Source organism: Dinoponera quadriceps, unplaced genomic scaffold (genome assembly GCF_001313825.1).
Source record: "Dinoponera quadriceps isolate SergipeBrazil2010 unplaced genomic scaffold, ASM131382v1 scaffold426, whole genome shotgun sequence".
Classification (NCBI taxonomy): domain Eukaryota; kingdom Metazoa; phylum Arthropoda; class Insecta; order Hymenoptera; family Formicidae; genus Dinoponera; species Dinoponera quadriceps.
Genome location: NW_014554535.1, coordinates 963,192 through 979,316, shown reverse-complemented (window position 1 = coordinate 979,316; position 16,125 = coordinate 963,192). Strand labels below are relative to the sequence as shown.

Here is a 16,125-nt window from a genome sequence, read left to right as displayed (position 1 = left end):
ATAGCGCATTAGACTTGAAATAATGACCTCGAACACACATGCACACACACACACACACACACCTGTGGTACTTTATGAAAAATGTAGTTTTTATTCAATGTCTCGCTAACGACACTCTTCTCCCTCTAACTTACACGATGCGCTCTCTTCGTCATAATTGAAACAGCGCCTATATTGCTTCGAATCTAACGCTTTATTCCTCCTTCGTGGAAGACAAACAAAGCGGAAAATATCTGAGATCCTTAGTGTTAATCGCTGCCTCGTTGTATGAAACGCGCGCGCACAATCGTGAAATGCGATATAAAATTCCGATAAAAAATAAAATATAATAATAATAATAATAATATCACTGCACTCGGTGATCGTGACGGTAGTCTTCGGACGCGATGCAGCGGATTGCTTCGTGTAATGTATACGAGTGCGCCCAAACGCGCGATGCTAATCGTAATAATTGCCATTACTGCTAATGAATAATTAATACTTGTACTAAAGATAATTGCAATCACTGTCGTGACAATAGTATCGTCAGTTACGTGTCAATAGCGATAGCAGCAATATATTCATGTATAATATATATATATAATTATTATAATAATATTAATAATTATATATGATAATATATAGTAATAGAGTAATAACAATAATAATAGAGCTAGCGATAACTATAATATTGGCGTTAATATACACGATAACAGGAAGTAGAACTTCTAACGAGACGCGTCGCATCGCTCCCTGAAAAATGCATAGGGGGAAGGGGGGAGGGGTCGAGGCGGGAATTCCCGACGGGCGACGCGGCTCGCGAATCCCATCGACGACGACGTCGACAGCTAAAAGAAGCGTTCGCGCGCCACCGCAGCAACAAGTAAACAACGCACGATGAACTCTCAACAAGTGTGTAGACGCGTGCGCGTAAACGCAACTAATAAATAGTGCTATCAACTACAAACGTAACAGCCTGGAGATACACAGTATTAGCAACGCGTTACTACGGCGTTAACAACGATGGCAGTGAGACACTCGTCGCTCTTAAATCTAGATACGTGAAAAAGGAGCGTGACTAGGATTGCTAAAAATTTTTCTTCGTTTTCCTCTCTTTTCTTCCTTCTTTGCCGGGCCTTCCTGCAACTCTCGCACACCGCAGCAACACAGTGAGGCGTTGCCGTGGCCGGTTTTTAAGTACTCGACGACGAACCCTATCAAAAGACCGCGCGACGACGAATTCTCACGTTCATATTTATGATAGAATGTGTGTATATATATATATGTATATATATATGACGCACACATATCACATTAGACGAAACCAAAAATCGGCCGGGAAAATCCTAAAAAAATTGGTCTGTGAGAAACAACACACGGTAGACACAGGACACGCTACATCCGCTTTCACGCGCACTACCGACAGACGCGTTTCGACGACTCTTCGCGCGCACACACACATACACACATACACACATACATTTCCAGATCGCGTCAGATCCAGTTTCAGTAACAATCTTACAAGTATCACAAATATCTTGCTTTCCCTTTTCTCTCTATCTCCCTCACGAACAACAACAAATAGTCCGAAGAACACCTCGAGAGATCGGAGAACGTGCGAAGAATCGAAACTTCCTTCGGATATATTATTAGATTCATGTTTTTTTTTTGTTTCGTGTTGGTCGCGTTTTCTTACTCCCTACGAGATTCAAAGACTCTTTCTGTCTCTCTCTCTCTCTCCCGGATATAATCGAAGGTTTACAGGCAACACGGTGTCTTAACAACGAATCGTGGGACAATGGAGCTTGGATTTCGTTAACATCGTGTTTATTCAGCGGGGCATATATATTTTTGTACGTGAAAAATGTTCATCGTTTCGAACGATAGGACTTTGTGCGCGCAAAGTAACACGCGATCGAATGTAATAAAACTGTCGGATGATCGAACACTCGATTTAACGCCCGACGGAAACTAATCTACCGAATGTGTCGATCTTACTTACTCGATATAGGCACTGAACTAGAGAGATCTGCGCCACGACGAAATAAATACATTAGCGACTGTGCCTACCTATTTAATGGAGGTAGTAACAATGTTGTCGACACTCGTACTCGCGATACCCGGCTCACATTCCTTACCGATGAAAAGCGTCACCGAACGCGATTTATCCCGGCCCGTTCTTTTCAGTTGGGGCTGGTCGCACTGGTTCAAGAAATTTACGCGCACACACCGAAGCACGAGAGTCTCGTACGTACGCTTCATACGTACTCCAATGCGTACGTACACGTCGTGAATCAGCGCAGCCAGTTCAGCTAGAAAGAACAGACTGATTCTATCTTATCGATTCTTTCGTCTCTAATCGACCACGACGTTCGCATTGATCTCTCGACATCTCGGCGGATTCCTCGAGTTACTCTTGCACGAGGAGTAAGAGGAGTCTCCGTTGAAATGAAAATCCGCGAATTTCCGCGCGACGGGTCGCCGACGGTGTGCGTAGAAATAAGCGCGTCGGCTTTCGGCTCTCCCCGTTCGCAAATGCTATTTCGGCGGCGGCCGGCCGGTGCCCTCTGACTTCTTTCGCGAGAACAACAACACACAAGCTCGTTAATCCCAACGGAAGCGCTCGCAGCGGCTCTTTTCGCGTGTGTGACACGCCTTCTCGGGCAAACGCGTGACGTGTTCTTATTTACGACCTCTCTCCCGAGAAATGCGCGTAACGGTATGTACCGTGACGCGCCGCCGCGGCTACTGCAACTCCGCTGAACCGGGGGGGTCCGAATGCTTCTTTTTTCTCTCTCTCTCTCTCTCTTTCTGTCATTTCCTCCTCGTCTCGTAATAGTTACGTTCCGTAATGGCCGACGATTACTCCTCGGGGAATTGTACAACCGTCGGAATCCGAGCGGGAAGAGGTCGCCCGGATGAGAGCTCGAAATCAGATATATCTGCGAGAGATGATACCGTCCGGCCGTCTTTCTCCTTCCTTCGGTTTTCAGCGTCGGAGGGAATGGCGCGTTCCGCGGGAATTCACCGGCGGTCAGGCGATCGTGTTGTTGTCTAGCTCGGCGAACTCGCGCGTCACTTTGCAGACGTAGTACAGCCGCTCGTAGAGGTCCGGGGTGCAGCCGAGGTCACGCAGATCGTTCAGCCAATAAGAGGACGCGTGCCGGCCAGTGTCGATGTAAGTGATCAGGTATCCCCTACCCGGCGACTCCTGCGACACCACCATCTTCGTGTGGTCGACGAAGAAGTTCACTTGCAGCAGAGGTACCGTTAGCTCCATCACGATGGCCTTGTCCGTACGCAGCCACCGTCTCATTCGCGGCACGCAAGCGTTTTTCGACTGTCGCGGCGGCGCCCGGTATTTTTTCAGCTCACCACCTACAACACAAGGCACGCGAACACGCATATGTTCGTGTTACTCGTCTCATATCGTGTCGCTATCACGGCCTGAGTAATTGCGTCACGCTTTCATTGTCGCCTTTTATTCGGGCGTAGAACAGCCGAGAGAGAAATGAGCCAAAGACGACGAGTCTCCGACTCTGCTTAACGAATTTGTATTTCTCTTCACTTCTCTGTCGTGCGTATCATGAAATTGCGGAATAAAAGAGGAAGGCTCGCGGTGGAAGCTCACCTTCTGTGAGAAAGTCGTCCATGTACGCGGTGAAGTGACGGAGCAACTCGAGCTTCTTCTGCAGCGCCAACGGGATGTCCTTTTCTCTGTGGTACCGCGTCACCTCGTCGTCGGTCGTCATGTACTCCACTCTTCTGCAAAACGAAATTTGAACTATTGTAACGCCAAAGAGATTATTCTCCCGTTGATCGAGCGGGATTCAATTGAAAATAAACTCTTGAGGGATGCTGAAGAATATGTCGGGCTGTGAGGAACCAAAGCACGGACATACATGTGTTATAGGACGATTTTTTAACATTAATATTGTCAGTATTGATTATATCATTGTGGGAGAATTAAATTTTTAATTTAAAACATTTTTTTAATTATAATATATATATGTAGTTATACATTTGAATATATCCTTGAGTTCCAGAAAAATTATTATAAATTTTAATTCCCCTGGAAAACCCTTAACCCCCAGTTGCTAAATTAATTAGTACAGCAATATCTAAATTCACTCATCATATTGCGGGAAATGCAGCCTCACCGATTAATAACTTTTATCAAACCGACACGAGATGAGTTTATTCCCTGAAAATGACTGGAGGAACAACGAGAATGATTTCCGATTCAGTTCGTTGCAACGCAGTTTCTCGAGACTCACCTTCTATCGTGAGTGTAACTGATCTTCGTGTTGTCATTGAAGAGAACACCGACTGACTTGTCGGACAATTGGAAGCCCAGCCCGTACTTGTTCGAGTAGTCGATCCACTTGGTGACGAAAAGCGGCACGATGTCGTCTTCCACAGTTGGCGGGTTGCACGTGTTGTTGCGCTTCATCTCCGTCACGCAGGTCTCCAGAGCGCGATGCATTTGCACACTTTGCGCCACGAGGCCGACCTTCTTGTGATCCGGACAGAGCACGCTGCTGAGCCGTTGCCGGAATCGCGGCAGCTTCGGCAACTTCCTCACGAGCCAGCTGGAAACCTTGGACTCCTTCTGCAGACTCTTCTGCGAGCGATTGAGAAAATGTTGCTGCGGGAATTGCTGTTGCTGTTGCGCTTGTAGCGATTGCTGCTGATAACGCGGTATGTTGGGCGCGTCAGGATGAACGAGACTCTGCTGCCATACCTGTCAACAATTCGGCGCGAAAATTGGTGAAAATACTTTCCGGTCGGATGGTGCGCTGCAAAAAAGGATTCGTCGGAACAGTTCGAGTCGAGCGAGACGAACCCGGGATTGTAAACTATCCGCTGCAGAAGTTCGTTTCGTTTTTCAATCAAAATGCAGGTACAATCTTTAATACTAAGACCTAATAATTTGCGAACAAACTGTCCCGCCTCTCTCGCGCCAAAATTTCCATTGAATCTCCTGTTTGTGTAAAACAAGCTGAAAATTCAGTTCAATGATTTATCTGAGCTTCCATCACAGGCAGAATTATTCGCATCGTGCGGTTAAATCAATCTTATGGTGATTGAAAAAACATCTATACGTCATACATATCATGCATCAGTTTCGTTAATCTTCCACTGTTGATTGCCGTTGACTGAATTTTGCGATTCAAATTTCTCGATTGTCGATCCGACTTGATTTTTGCGAAACTCTGGGAATGAATTCTTTCTACCCTGGATTATTTTTCCATGTGAAGCATCAACGACTAAACGACTTATCGGGGGTCGCTCACCTGCTGCGTTTTGGTGGCCTCTGGCTGGCCCCTGGCGACCGTCGAGACCGAGGATGGCTCGATGATCGACGTCGGTGGCATCCGGTAGCAGCAAGTGTGGGGCAAGGCCGCCGGCACGTATTCCTTGGTGAGGTAAGCGTGCTCCTTCACTCTCTCCAGGCTCGGTCTCAGCTCGGGATTGGATTGCAGCAGCCACCTGATCAGATCCTGGCCGCTCCTGCTCGCGATACTGTCGTCCACCTCGCGGTAATGATTGTTGCAGATCCTCGCGTAAGTCTCCTTGAGCGTGGCGGTGTCGAACGGCGGCTGCCCCACCAGCAGGGCATAAAGTATGCAGCCCAACGCCCAAACATCCGCCTCGTAGCTGTACGCCTGCTTGTACAGCACTTCCGGGGCGATGTAGTTCGGCGTGCCGCATATCGTCCTGCGAATACGCAAACGACACTGCAGTCGATGCGCCGCCGTTTGTGTTTAGACGAGCGTACATCCGTCGGCCGCGCCTAACAATCGTCATCGGGGCGCCGGAAAAAAGGGGATCCCGATGCGCGATGTTTGTGTGTGTTCATTTTCGTCGACGAGGGTAAAGTTAAATTAACGGGTACAGTTAACGAGAACGGAGGATACCAAGAAGGAGTCAGGCGGATGTACAATTATTTCCCCGGTCCCGTTAAGCCCGGGGTCCCGGTGGGAGGAAGATTATCTCTGAATTTCTCGGAGCGGCGTCTCACCGACAACGAGCGAAGCGATAGTGAAAATACCGCCACTCGGAATCGTGAAGAGTGAATGTCTCGAACTCCGAGTGGATTCCGACTCCATACGCGCGGACGTTTCAATCGATCCGAGTGAACGTGAGCGTTGACGAATATGAATACGATGACGAGGTGTGAATATATCCCGATGATGGTGGAGTACATCAGATTCACTCTTCAATTTCGAGTAAAAGTATTCGTCCGATGATTCAGAAATAGAGGAATTCATTCTGTACGAGTGAGAAGCTCGCTCGAATTCGAATCGAGCCCCGGACTTGTCATTGTGTGAGATCTCACTCGAAGAGATTTAGAAAGTTGCGACACTTTTGTCCCGATGAATTTCAAAAGTCATCTGGCATCCGACAGGAGGAGAAGTTGTTGGATTTGGCTTCCGGCTCGCGGCCGTGTTTATCGTGAATTTTTTATAAACTTTCGTTAACAATTCATCAAAGAGAGAAAGAGAGAGAGAGAGAGAGAGAGAGGGAGGGAGGGAGGGTTTTTCTACTGGATGCATTCTGAGTTTCATCGAAGTATCGCAATTTTTCCTCCTCTGACTGTACACTGACTGTGTTTCTTGTTTCTTTTTTTAAACTTTTTTTACAAGCTCTGTCGTTACTTGTAAATGTAACGGATGTATTCTTAATGAACGGGGAACACGAGGCTTGATCCCCGCGGTGTCACAAATTAACGGGCCTTACACTCGCCTACGTTGGCCGTCGGGCCTGGTCGCCAGTCCAAAGTCGCCGATCTTGACGATCATCCGATCCGACAGGAACATGTTGCCCGGCTTCAGGTCCCGGTGGACGACTTTCTGCGAGTGGATGTACGCCACGCCTGTCACCATTTGCTTCATGTAGTAACGCGCTTCCGGTTCCGTGACTTTGCCACGGTACTTCAGCACGTGCATCAAGCTCTGGCGAAGAAGAGACAGAGAATGAACGATCGCTTTTGTATCGGGGATGGTTGACCGCTTCGCCGCATTACAGCGACACGTTCGACGAGCCCTTTCAACGGACTCCGGATGTGAGGAATAACGAGTGTCAAGATGATGGGGTATTAATAGTCGTTACTTGAGACTTGTTACACGTGAGATACTCAGCTATGAATTTAGAGTTAGATTTGAGTTCTTTACTTGAATCATATAATATATGCGGTACATTACATTTCTGTAAGCGCACAATTTAGTGAGAGAAATTCGATCTAACTCTAAATTTACATCTGAACATCTCACCTGAGGCAAGTTTCAACTAATAACTATCAACACAGACTTTATTTTCACGTTCCGCAAGGTTGGGAAATAATGCGTCATTTGTGACTTACTAAGGTAATAGACATTATTTAAAGTCTCGCGTAAGTTATTTAGATCTGAGTATACGCCCATATTAATAGTCGTTGCTTAAAATTTCTCTCATGCGAGATAATCAGATCTGAATTTGGCACTAGATTCGAGTTTTTCGATTCAGTAATATGTAATATTATGTAGTATTATATTTGCAGTCACGATTTCTCTGAAAAAAAAAAAATTCACATCTACCTTTAAACTCAACTCTGAGTATTTCACATGAGAAAAGTAACGACTATTAATACAAACCTAAGTTACCGTTATAAGGTACTCTTTTTCAGCAACGATGACGATGCGATTATTTTTCGTTGGTAACGGTAACGGCAATACAACCAGATTTCTTTTTTTTGGTTAACGGTAACAGATATAAACTTCATTTTCATTGTTCACACGGAGAGAATCCTGCTGTGAATCGATCAACTGCGCCGTGATTGGAGTAAATCTTCTTGCTTCGGCAAGCAACATCGTTGAAATTAATACTTGAGTCAGTGAAACAACGTATGTGATGTATTAGTTCAAATAACATTGCTACCAAATCAAAGATTTGTTTTAATTACGGTGCTGTTGAGCGATTCTATCGGTACATTTAATCCGTGTAAAATACACGTAAAATATATAAAAAATATATAAAAAACTAATAATATAATAATAATGCACATAGGATAGGCAATGACGAATTATAAAGGAAAGATCTTCAAAACTTAATGACAAAAATAACGGAAAAAATTGTAAGGACTTGTTGCTTCCTCCTGGAAGAATAACGGTGCAAAGAATTATTGTTTAAAATCAATAAAATGGCAACGATAAAAACGAATTGCTTCTATCCGATGGACAATAAGTCGCGGCAACGACTTTAAGAAAATAACTCTCTCAACCTTGCGCGTTCACGTCTCGGATGGGGTTTTCTCCCGCGCGTTCGTACTTTATGTTTACACCATCGCCGCGTCCGTATCTTTCGCAGGTGTTGCAACAAATTTCAGTTTATAAGCTCGACGGTATACGCGACAGAAAAATCTCACAAAAGCGACTCTACGCTGCAGCGAGCCGCGGAAGGGCCACCTGTGGCTCTTTTGAAAAGGGAGCAAACGACCGAAAAGAAAGCGTTTCCTGGCGAGGAAATGGTCGGCTCGAATTCGGCGCTCGGATCCTCCGAAAGGTCGTGTTGTTTTCATCCCTTTTGCGGGATGCTATTCACCGTGAGGTCTTTCTTCCTTGCGCGATTCTTCTCGGAGTCACGGCCTTACGCGTGTCTTCGTTCTCGTTACGTATTCATTATTATCACCTACGCCGCAACAGCAACGGCTCTGAACTTCGCTCTATCAATAAAGGAAAAGTTTGCATCTTCAGTAGGACAGGTGGAAATGAAAAATTAACTGATAACTTCCGTCGTGCGAGTGAATTGCCGATGATCCTCGGACGATGATCGAGCCGCGGGCAGAAATGAGAGACTCGCCTCGGTTGCGAAGCTGGCCGAGCGAGGAAGAGCGAGGATAATCAGGCGATTAGTTGATGCTTCGTCGCATCGTAACGGTACAAACAGGTCGGCGGATCAGCCATGAAGAGTGCAAGTGCCGCTCTCCTTTCCGACGAGATGGAAATACGCGGCCGTGTTTGACCGCGCAGGACGCGAACGGACGGACGGACAGGTAGACGCGCGCGATGGGCTTATAATTGTTTCTCGCACACGGCGTGTACAATGCAATTTCAACCGCGACGATTTAGATCACGCAGGTGTTATACGACGGGATACGGACTTGGTGCGCGCGACTCGAATGCGAACGGCTTATGGGAATGACTTATCGGAATGTTGAGGACGCGCGCAACATGGCGAAAAATCAAGTACGGAAACCGCTTCGCTATACCGCGGGATGATTTCAAGTCTACCCTAGAACGGACGTCGGGGGGTTGTACACTGCCCCACCAAATGTTAAATTTTCCGTCTGTGTTTTATCGTTATGGTCGGCGCGTTTCCAGCGTACTGATATTTTTCTTCGGAGCATACTGAAGTATCCCGGATTGTATAAACTTCTGCAAGACGTCTGAAAGACACTCCGCTTAATTTAAACGTCTTTCTAGAGTTTGCGTTATCTGACGTCCTTTATCTAATTTCTTATTCGGTTTTTATGGCGCAGGTAGGTCGACCACACGGAGAAAGATGCTTTCGTATCAATAGAACGAGCATGGGGAAGAAAGGTTTTGCTGGAACGGCAAATTGTTTGTTAATATAGTTGTTAATACATCAGAAAGATTTGTCACGCGGAAGAATTAATTTTGCTATTGTAGTAAAACGCCGTTGCGACGACGATCAAATTTAATTGGCACGACCAAATTGTTTCGCCGTCCATGTATCCGGCAAATGGCAATTAATATTCTTAATGAATCTTCCTGCTGTCACTCTATCAGCAAATAATTTGCCGTTCTAGCGAAATTTGTTTCCTCCGTGGATCAATAGCGCTACAATTGGAATAAATTTTCCCGATTCAACGGCAATTTCGTTGAAACTAATATTCGAGTTACTTAAAAGAATATATAGTGTGTTAGTTTCAATAACGACTGCTGGTGAATCAAGGAGATCTATTCCAATTATAATCAATTCCATTGATACAACAGCGCTTTTCTTTCCGTGTATCCTTTATGCATTCATTTATGAGTGTGGAGGAACAACGTATCCACTTCGGAGGTAACAATAAGCAATTAAACGAATAAACGGGTAAACAATTAGAGATAACAAGCGAAGAATTTCAAAAGGAATGAAGCAAGACGTAACACAATGGAGGAGTCCGTTGAATTTCCGCCTCGCGCGCAGCTGGTATCGTTGCTACGAAAGCGGAAGGCAGAGACACGGGATTTTTCCCCGAACGGGCAGAACGTGTCGTAAGAGATGATAACTGGCCAGGTAAGTGAGAGACGCACGATACCTTACGCGGACAGGCCTCTAGGAGCATGTACACGTTCAGGTTGTCCTCGAAGTAGTGATGCATCTGAACGACGTTCACGTGATTCAGCTCTTTGTGGATCATGATCTCACGCGCGATCTAGGAAGAACAAAGTGGACGTAACGTTTCGGCAAAAAACAAGCGGACGTTTGATAAAACAAATATACCTCACCTTCTGCATGTGGATCTTCTGCATGCGATTCTTCGGGATGATCTTGCACGCGTACTGATTCCCATTATTAACGTCGGTCATCAGGTAAACTCTCGCGAAGCCGCCCTGGAGAATAAGGAAACAAACCGTTCATGTCGATGGTTATATACGTTATAAAAAAAAGATCGGTCGAAACGATTAGAATTTGATTAAACGAACTCAATTTCGCGATTGTATATCGCGAATCGGACGTATATCATACATACGTACGATTATGTTTTAGTTTTGTTAATATTTCACCGTTGATGAAATTTTGTAACCTTAATTCCTACGTCAGATTGTTGATCTGATGCGATTTTTCTTCAATTCCGTTCGACTAAAAAATTTATTCAACGAAATTTACACAATTCTGAGAATCTGTTCTACCTATCCGATTTTCTCCTTCAACGTACAATTGGATCTCGATTTCGTTAATCTTTCACTGTCGACTAAATTTTATACTTCCAATTCCAACACCGGGTCGCTGATCCGGCTCGATTTTCCTTCAATTTCACTCGATTGAAGTTTACGTAATATTATAACTTAGTTCTCTCAGTCCGATTTACTTTCAACTTGCGTTTCGGTTTCTTTAACCTTTCACTCTTGGCTAAATTTGGCACAATTTCTAAGTGAGATTGCTGAGCCAGCTTAATTTTTACTCCTTTAGCGGCTAGATTGCCTCTGGTTGACGGTCCCGGCGATTTCACGCTATTTTCGAGCGTGATGGTAACGTAAGTGGAACGACGCGTGACTTTTTGGTCGAAATCTTTAATGAAACGACATTGCGACTCGTCCCGGCGAAAATAAAAAAAAAAAAGAAGAAGAAGCGTCCCTCTTCCGAGTCTTACAAATCCGACTCTGCTAGATTCCCAACGGGGAATTTCTCCTCGATCAACCGTTGAGAGACCTCGTCGCAGTGAAAGGTTTTCACCACCGGCGCTTTCGGTCTTAAAGTAATCTTCTGAAATTATCGTTTATTGCCCATACCGCAGTCGGAGGAACGACGGAAGAAAGCGAGGTAAATTGCTTTTTACAGAACAACCTCGTGGCTTTTGGTGATCGCGGGAGGTTTCTAGACGACGCTCACGGCGAAGGCGACGATTCGTAAACAAAAGGAAGGAAAGCTACGAGACGAGAGATAGAGAGAGATGCGATTCTCACAGATTTACGGCGACTCAAAGCTCGTAACGCGCGGCGCTGGCAGCGTTGGAACACAACATTCGCCATTCGCGACAAATGACGGCGAATTCGCCCACGAGGGCTTGGAAATTGCATCGTAAAGAATCGTAGAATCGTGAACACGGGGACCGGTCATCGCTTTTCCGGTGTCGTCGAGAGTCGACGAGGCCCCGGGCGGATGCGGGGATTATCCCGTGCGAGCGCGATCTCACCGCGGGGAAAGGGTGTCCGAACGGGCTCGTCGCCAGAATAACTCGCTCGAAAATATCCCACGCCGTGTTACGAAAACGTGTAACTTGTCGCGACGATAACGTCACGCGATTGGAATTACCTCGCACGCGGCGCGACGCGGAGCCAAAGGACCGTTCATGCGTGCGTGCGTACATATGTACCCCACATTCGGCGCTAAATGCGTTCCCGTCGATCCGTCCGGATTCGCGATAACACTCCGAGAGCCGTGATCCTCCAATTTATTGGGCAAGCGGAATGCGGACTAACCTTTGCCGCGTCGGACACTACGTGTACAGTGCATACGTGATAGGGTGACTTTCGAAAGGCTGAACGATTTTTAATCACTGAAATTATCTCCGCGGGAAGCAGAGTGAGAAAGCTGATAAGAGGAACGGAAATTCGCTTAGTCCCGAATTTCTGCATATCGTGAAGATTTTCCGTATTTGGATAAAATTACCGTAAAATTTGCCGGACGTTACTATAATATAGGATAGGTAAGATAACTTTCACGAATGGTTAAAAATTGTACAAACCCGGAATTAGTTTCGTGGGTGAAGTGAAGCGAAATGGTTGATAACACAATAAAGGAGACGCTTCGTCTAAAATTTCTACTATTATATCGCCAAATTCGTCTATATTTAAATAAAATTATGCAACATTATAATATACCACTGTGTATATACTGCAAAAAGATTTAAAAATAAATAAAATAATTATGCGATGAGTTTTAAGAAATGTATATTTTCTTATTTGGAAAAAAACTTTTTTTTTTCAGTACAAAAACATATATATTAGTACGAGTAAATGTGTTATTAGAATCCACCGCAAATTTAAGTATTTGTTATGCTTTAAATATCTTTTCTTTAAGTGTGCGTATATATATATATAGTGAATAAAATAAGATATAGTTTTCGAATGGTTTAAAATTGTTCAATCTTTGAATCATTACTTCAGGACAGGTTAACAAGAGTGAAAGGAATCCGCTTTATATTCCAAATTTCCATCAACAGTCAAACTTTTCTCTATTGGAACATCAAAATTATACAAGCTCATCTCCGATTTACGTAGGAGCATACTTCTGAAAAATATAACGTATAACCGCATTCAGCGAGTGATAACTGGCAAAAACAGTTGGATTTACGCGGGGGAAAGAAGCCAGACGGAAGATCGAAAGATTAAAACTTGATACAAAATGCGAAGCTTCGAAATTAGTCGGGCGCCGAAGCGGCCGCGCGGCTCGAGTATCGCAGGTATCTCGGTCCCCACGATGTTTCGGCGATAACCCGTCGTGAATACCTGGTGTGCATCGGCCAACACACACGGTGCGGTACCGAGAGGAGGCCGTGTACGGTTATGGCGAAGCGGTTCGTTTATTTTTAAATACCGCCGCGGCGGTGACTAAAAATACATTCCCCGCGCGTGCACGCGCTTTGTGCACGCGCGGTTAAATGGACTGTTGACAAAAACCCCGAGCCTTGTCCCCATTTTGCGTTCGCTTCTTCGGGGTGGACCGTACGCACGCACGCACGTACACGCACTGGTCGGAATTAGCGCGGTCGTGGTCGAAGAAAGAGAGCCAAACGAAGAGAACTTCCGACCATTCTCATTCTTTCCGCTACGTGTAATCGGGTAACCGCCTCCTTCGCTTTTATTTCGATCGTTTTACAAAATGCCCTCCNCCCCCCCCCCCCCTCTCTCTCTCTCTCTCTCTTTATCTAGATGAGAAAAGCGCGCTAACTATGGAACTGCTTTCTCTCGCACGGCCCTTAGTTCGATGGCCATTTTACTTTTTTCTTCAATTAAAATCACAAATTAGACCAGTTGATTACGTCGACGCTTTAATTCAATCTCGCCTGATTAATGAGAGAATAATTATAAGCCTCCTGGGAAAAGAATTATAAAGTAATTTGAAACAAGAATAAGAATTATACAGGCAGTTCCTCGCTTAGTCTTTCATTTCTCACCCTTCCTCTCAATCCAGGTACAAGAGCGGTCGTGTTTGAAAAATCATCGTCATTATTCATTAATCGTTGAAACGAACCCATTACAAGACCAAAATGTACGTTTGGCTTAATTTTTATTCCATCGATAATTTGGTATTATTGTGCGAGTAGATTAATTTTTGCGCATCAACATCAACCGTGCCGGCTTCCATTCGTATTTTTTACCCTACCTTGTCATTTGTCAAAAATATTCGAGCCAAATCCTTTCCCAGGCACGAAGCTTTCGAAAACTCATTCTCTTCTTTTTACCTGCAGATAAGCCGAAGTTTATAGTGTTATTATTTGTTCACCTGTTAGGCCGAATCTTAGTGTGTCATTGTCTTATCGGTATCGATCCTTCTATCGATCGAAGGTCGTAAAACTGTTTGGCGTCTCCGGCTCGCGACGGGGGCTTCGCTCACCCGTGATTTCGGCAATCTCCCTCTTTTTACCTCGCCGTCAGATATTCATGGCGCGATGCGCCGCGACTTCGTACAGCTCGCGCCACTCGGATCGACTTATTATTATTAATCAACGGCGTGCGCGCGCGCGCGCGCGCGCTCGACGAGGTCGATTAATATGCGAGAGCTTCGTTACACCCGATAGCACCGATGTCGGGGATTCGGGGATTCTGTCTCGCGCGAACCGGGGAAGGACAGCGATCCGTTAACTCCTCACTCGACTTCCCCGGCGGTCAACTTGTCAAGAGTCCCCTCGCCGTCGCATCTCGTGTCCGTTTAGCGAGTCTCGTTGCTTGCCCCGCCGGCGGGAACGCCGAAAGGAGCCCTCGGGGGGCTCTTCGACGTGACGTCCGCGTTCGCGTTCTGTGTACAGCGCGAGTGCGAGAGTGTACCGCGAAGTGATATTAAATATAGGAAATGAAACCGTCCGACTCTCAAGATTCTGCGACGACGCTTCTCGTTCTCGGACCCGCACAAGGAGGCGTTGCCTCTCAAGAGCGACGAACGAGAACCGATTAAGTCAAACGTACGGATCTTCCTTGATTGCAACGGGAGGTTCGATTTTCATTTTTACGAGGCTTTTTATGTCAGCTGGGATTCTCGAAATAAATATCAATGTTCGGTATGTTTGAAATTTACGATATTTAGGGTCTGGATATTATTTACACAGTAAAAAATTTTGTGTAAGCAACGGTCCACTGAAATTCTTGCGTTACTTTAACACGGGGATATGTTAAAAAGTACACAAGTATATGTTAAATTAATATGTCCACCTTGTTAAAACCTTGTTAACACAAGAATTTCAGCGGACAACTATTTACACAAAACTTTTTCGTTGTATAGAGGAAAGTTGCCTAATGTGTACTTGTCATTTAAATCGTACCTCATTATCGCTTTTATAATTATTGAATGTAAATGCGATCTAGTAGTATAAAAATATATAAACTAAATGAGCGATGAAGACATGACACAAACTTGAACGAATTACACTGTGTTTTCTGTGTGATTTGAAAAATACCTCAAGTATTAGTACGATTTTCACAATTCTTCCTTATTTATTCGGATGTCCGCGGGAGAAAGAAAAACTTAGTTCCCGCGACTGAATAGGAATCAGATAAAAATTCGGTGACACGTAAGAAACGATATATAATACATCCCTGTTGCCGCGACTGAGAACATTCATATGAACATTCAGCCGCGTTAAAACTCGGTCGAGGCAACTGAGAGCGATTGATCGAGCAGAGAAATCTCCTACAGGAATCTCTCTCTGTTTCTGCAACCGAGTTTTCCGTCCAGTTCCCCCGGGGCAACGGAAAATTCAGTTACACCAACAGGATTGTTTTTCCCGTGTGTGAACATTCAGCTGCATTAAAACTCGATTGAGGCAGCCGAGAGCAATTGACTCGGTAGGGACTTCCCGCAGGAATCTCTCTGTTCGTGCAACCGAGTTTTCCATCCACTCCCCGGGCAACGGAAAATTCAGTTACACTAACAGAGTTGTGTTGATTCCCGTGTGAGATTTTCCTACCGTGCGTGAGTCCAAGCACGGGGATAGGTGGGGGATAAACAAAATTCCAAGATGAGGGTTTCTAAGTAAAAGAGATTCAAGGACCTACGTTGCGGCGCGTAACAGTTCGCGAGGAGCAAAATAAGCGAGGCGGCAGACTCGTGCGCGCGCGCAACACACTGCGCGACCGCCGCCGACCGGTTTTCGCGGCATGCGGCGGTGGTACGTCATCGATTCGATTCCGCAGAAATAATCCCATTCACGAGCCATTC

The 16,125-nt window shown here is 45.3% G+C and overlaps 1 protein-coding gene across 3 annotated transcripts in view; it reads right to left on the bottom strand.

Annotated features, from left to right (window-relative positions):
* Nucleotides 1-68: 68 nt before the first annotated feature.
* Nucleotides 69-16,125, bottom strand: part of LOC106751944 (serine/threonine-protein kinase PLK1-like) — a 36,251-nt gene continuing 20,194 nt past the window's right edge. For 2 of the 3 annotated variants that reach the window (XM_014633250.1, XM_014633251.1), the window contains 7 exons: nucleotides 10,476-10,580; nucleotides 10,286-10,402; nucleotides 6,724-6,938; nucleotides 5,277-5,700; nucleotides 4,257-4,723; nucleotides 3,611-3,744; nucleotides 69-3,357 (listed from right to left, as the gene is read on the bottom strand). In XM_014633250.1, the coding sequence (XP_014488736.1) occupies nucleotides 3,014-3,357; nucleotides 3,611-3,744; nucleotides 4,257-4,723; nucleotides 5,277-5,700; nucleotides 6,724-6,938; nucleotides 10,286-10,402; nucleotides 10,476-10,580 (1,806 nt within the window). In that variant the 3' untranslated portion in view covers nucleotides 69-3,013. Of the gene's footprint in view, nucleotides 3,358-3,610; nucleotides 3,745-4,256; nucleotides 4,724-5,276; nucleotides 5,701-6,723; nucleotides 6,939-10,285; nucleotides 10,403-10,475; nucleotides 10,581-14,076; nucleotides 14,152-16,125 lie in introns of those variants that run through there. The other variant, XM_014633252.1, reaches the window with a different exon arrangement.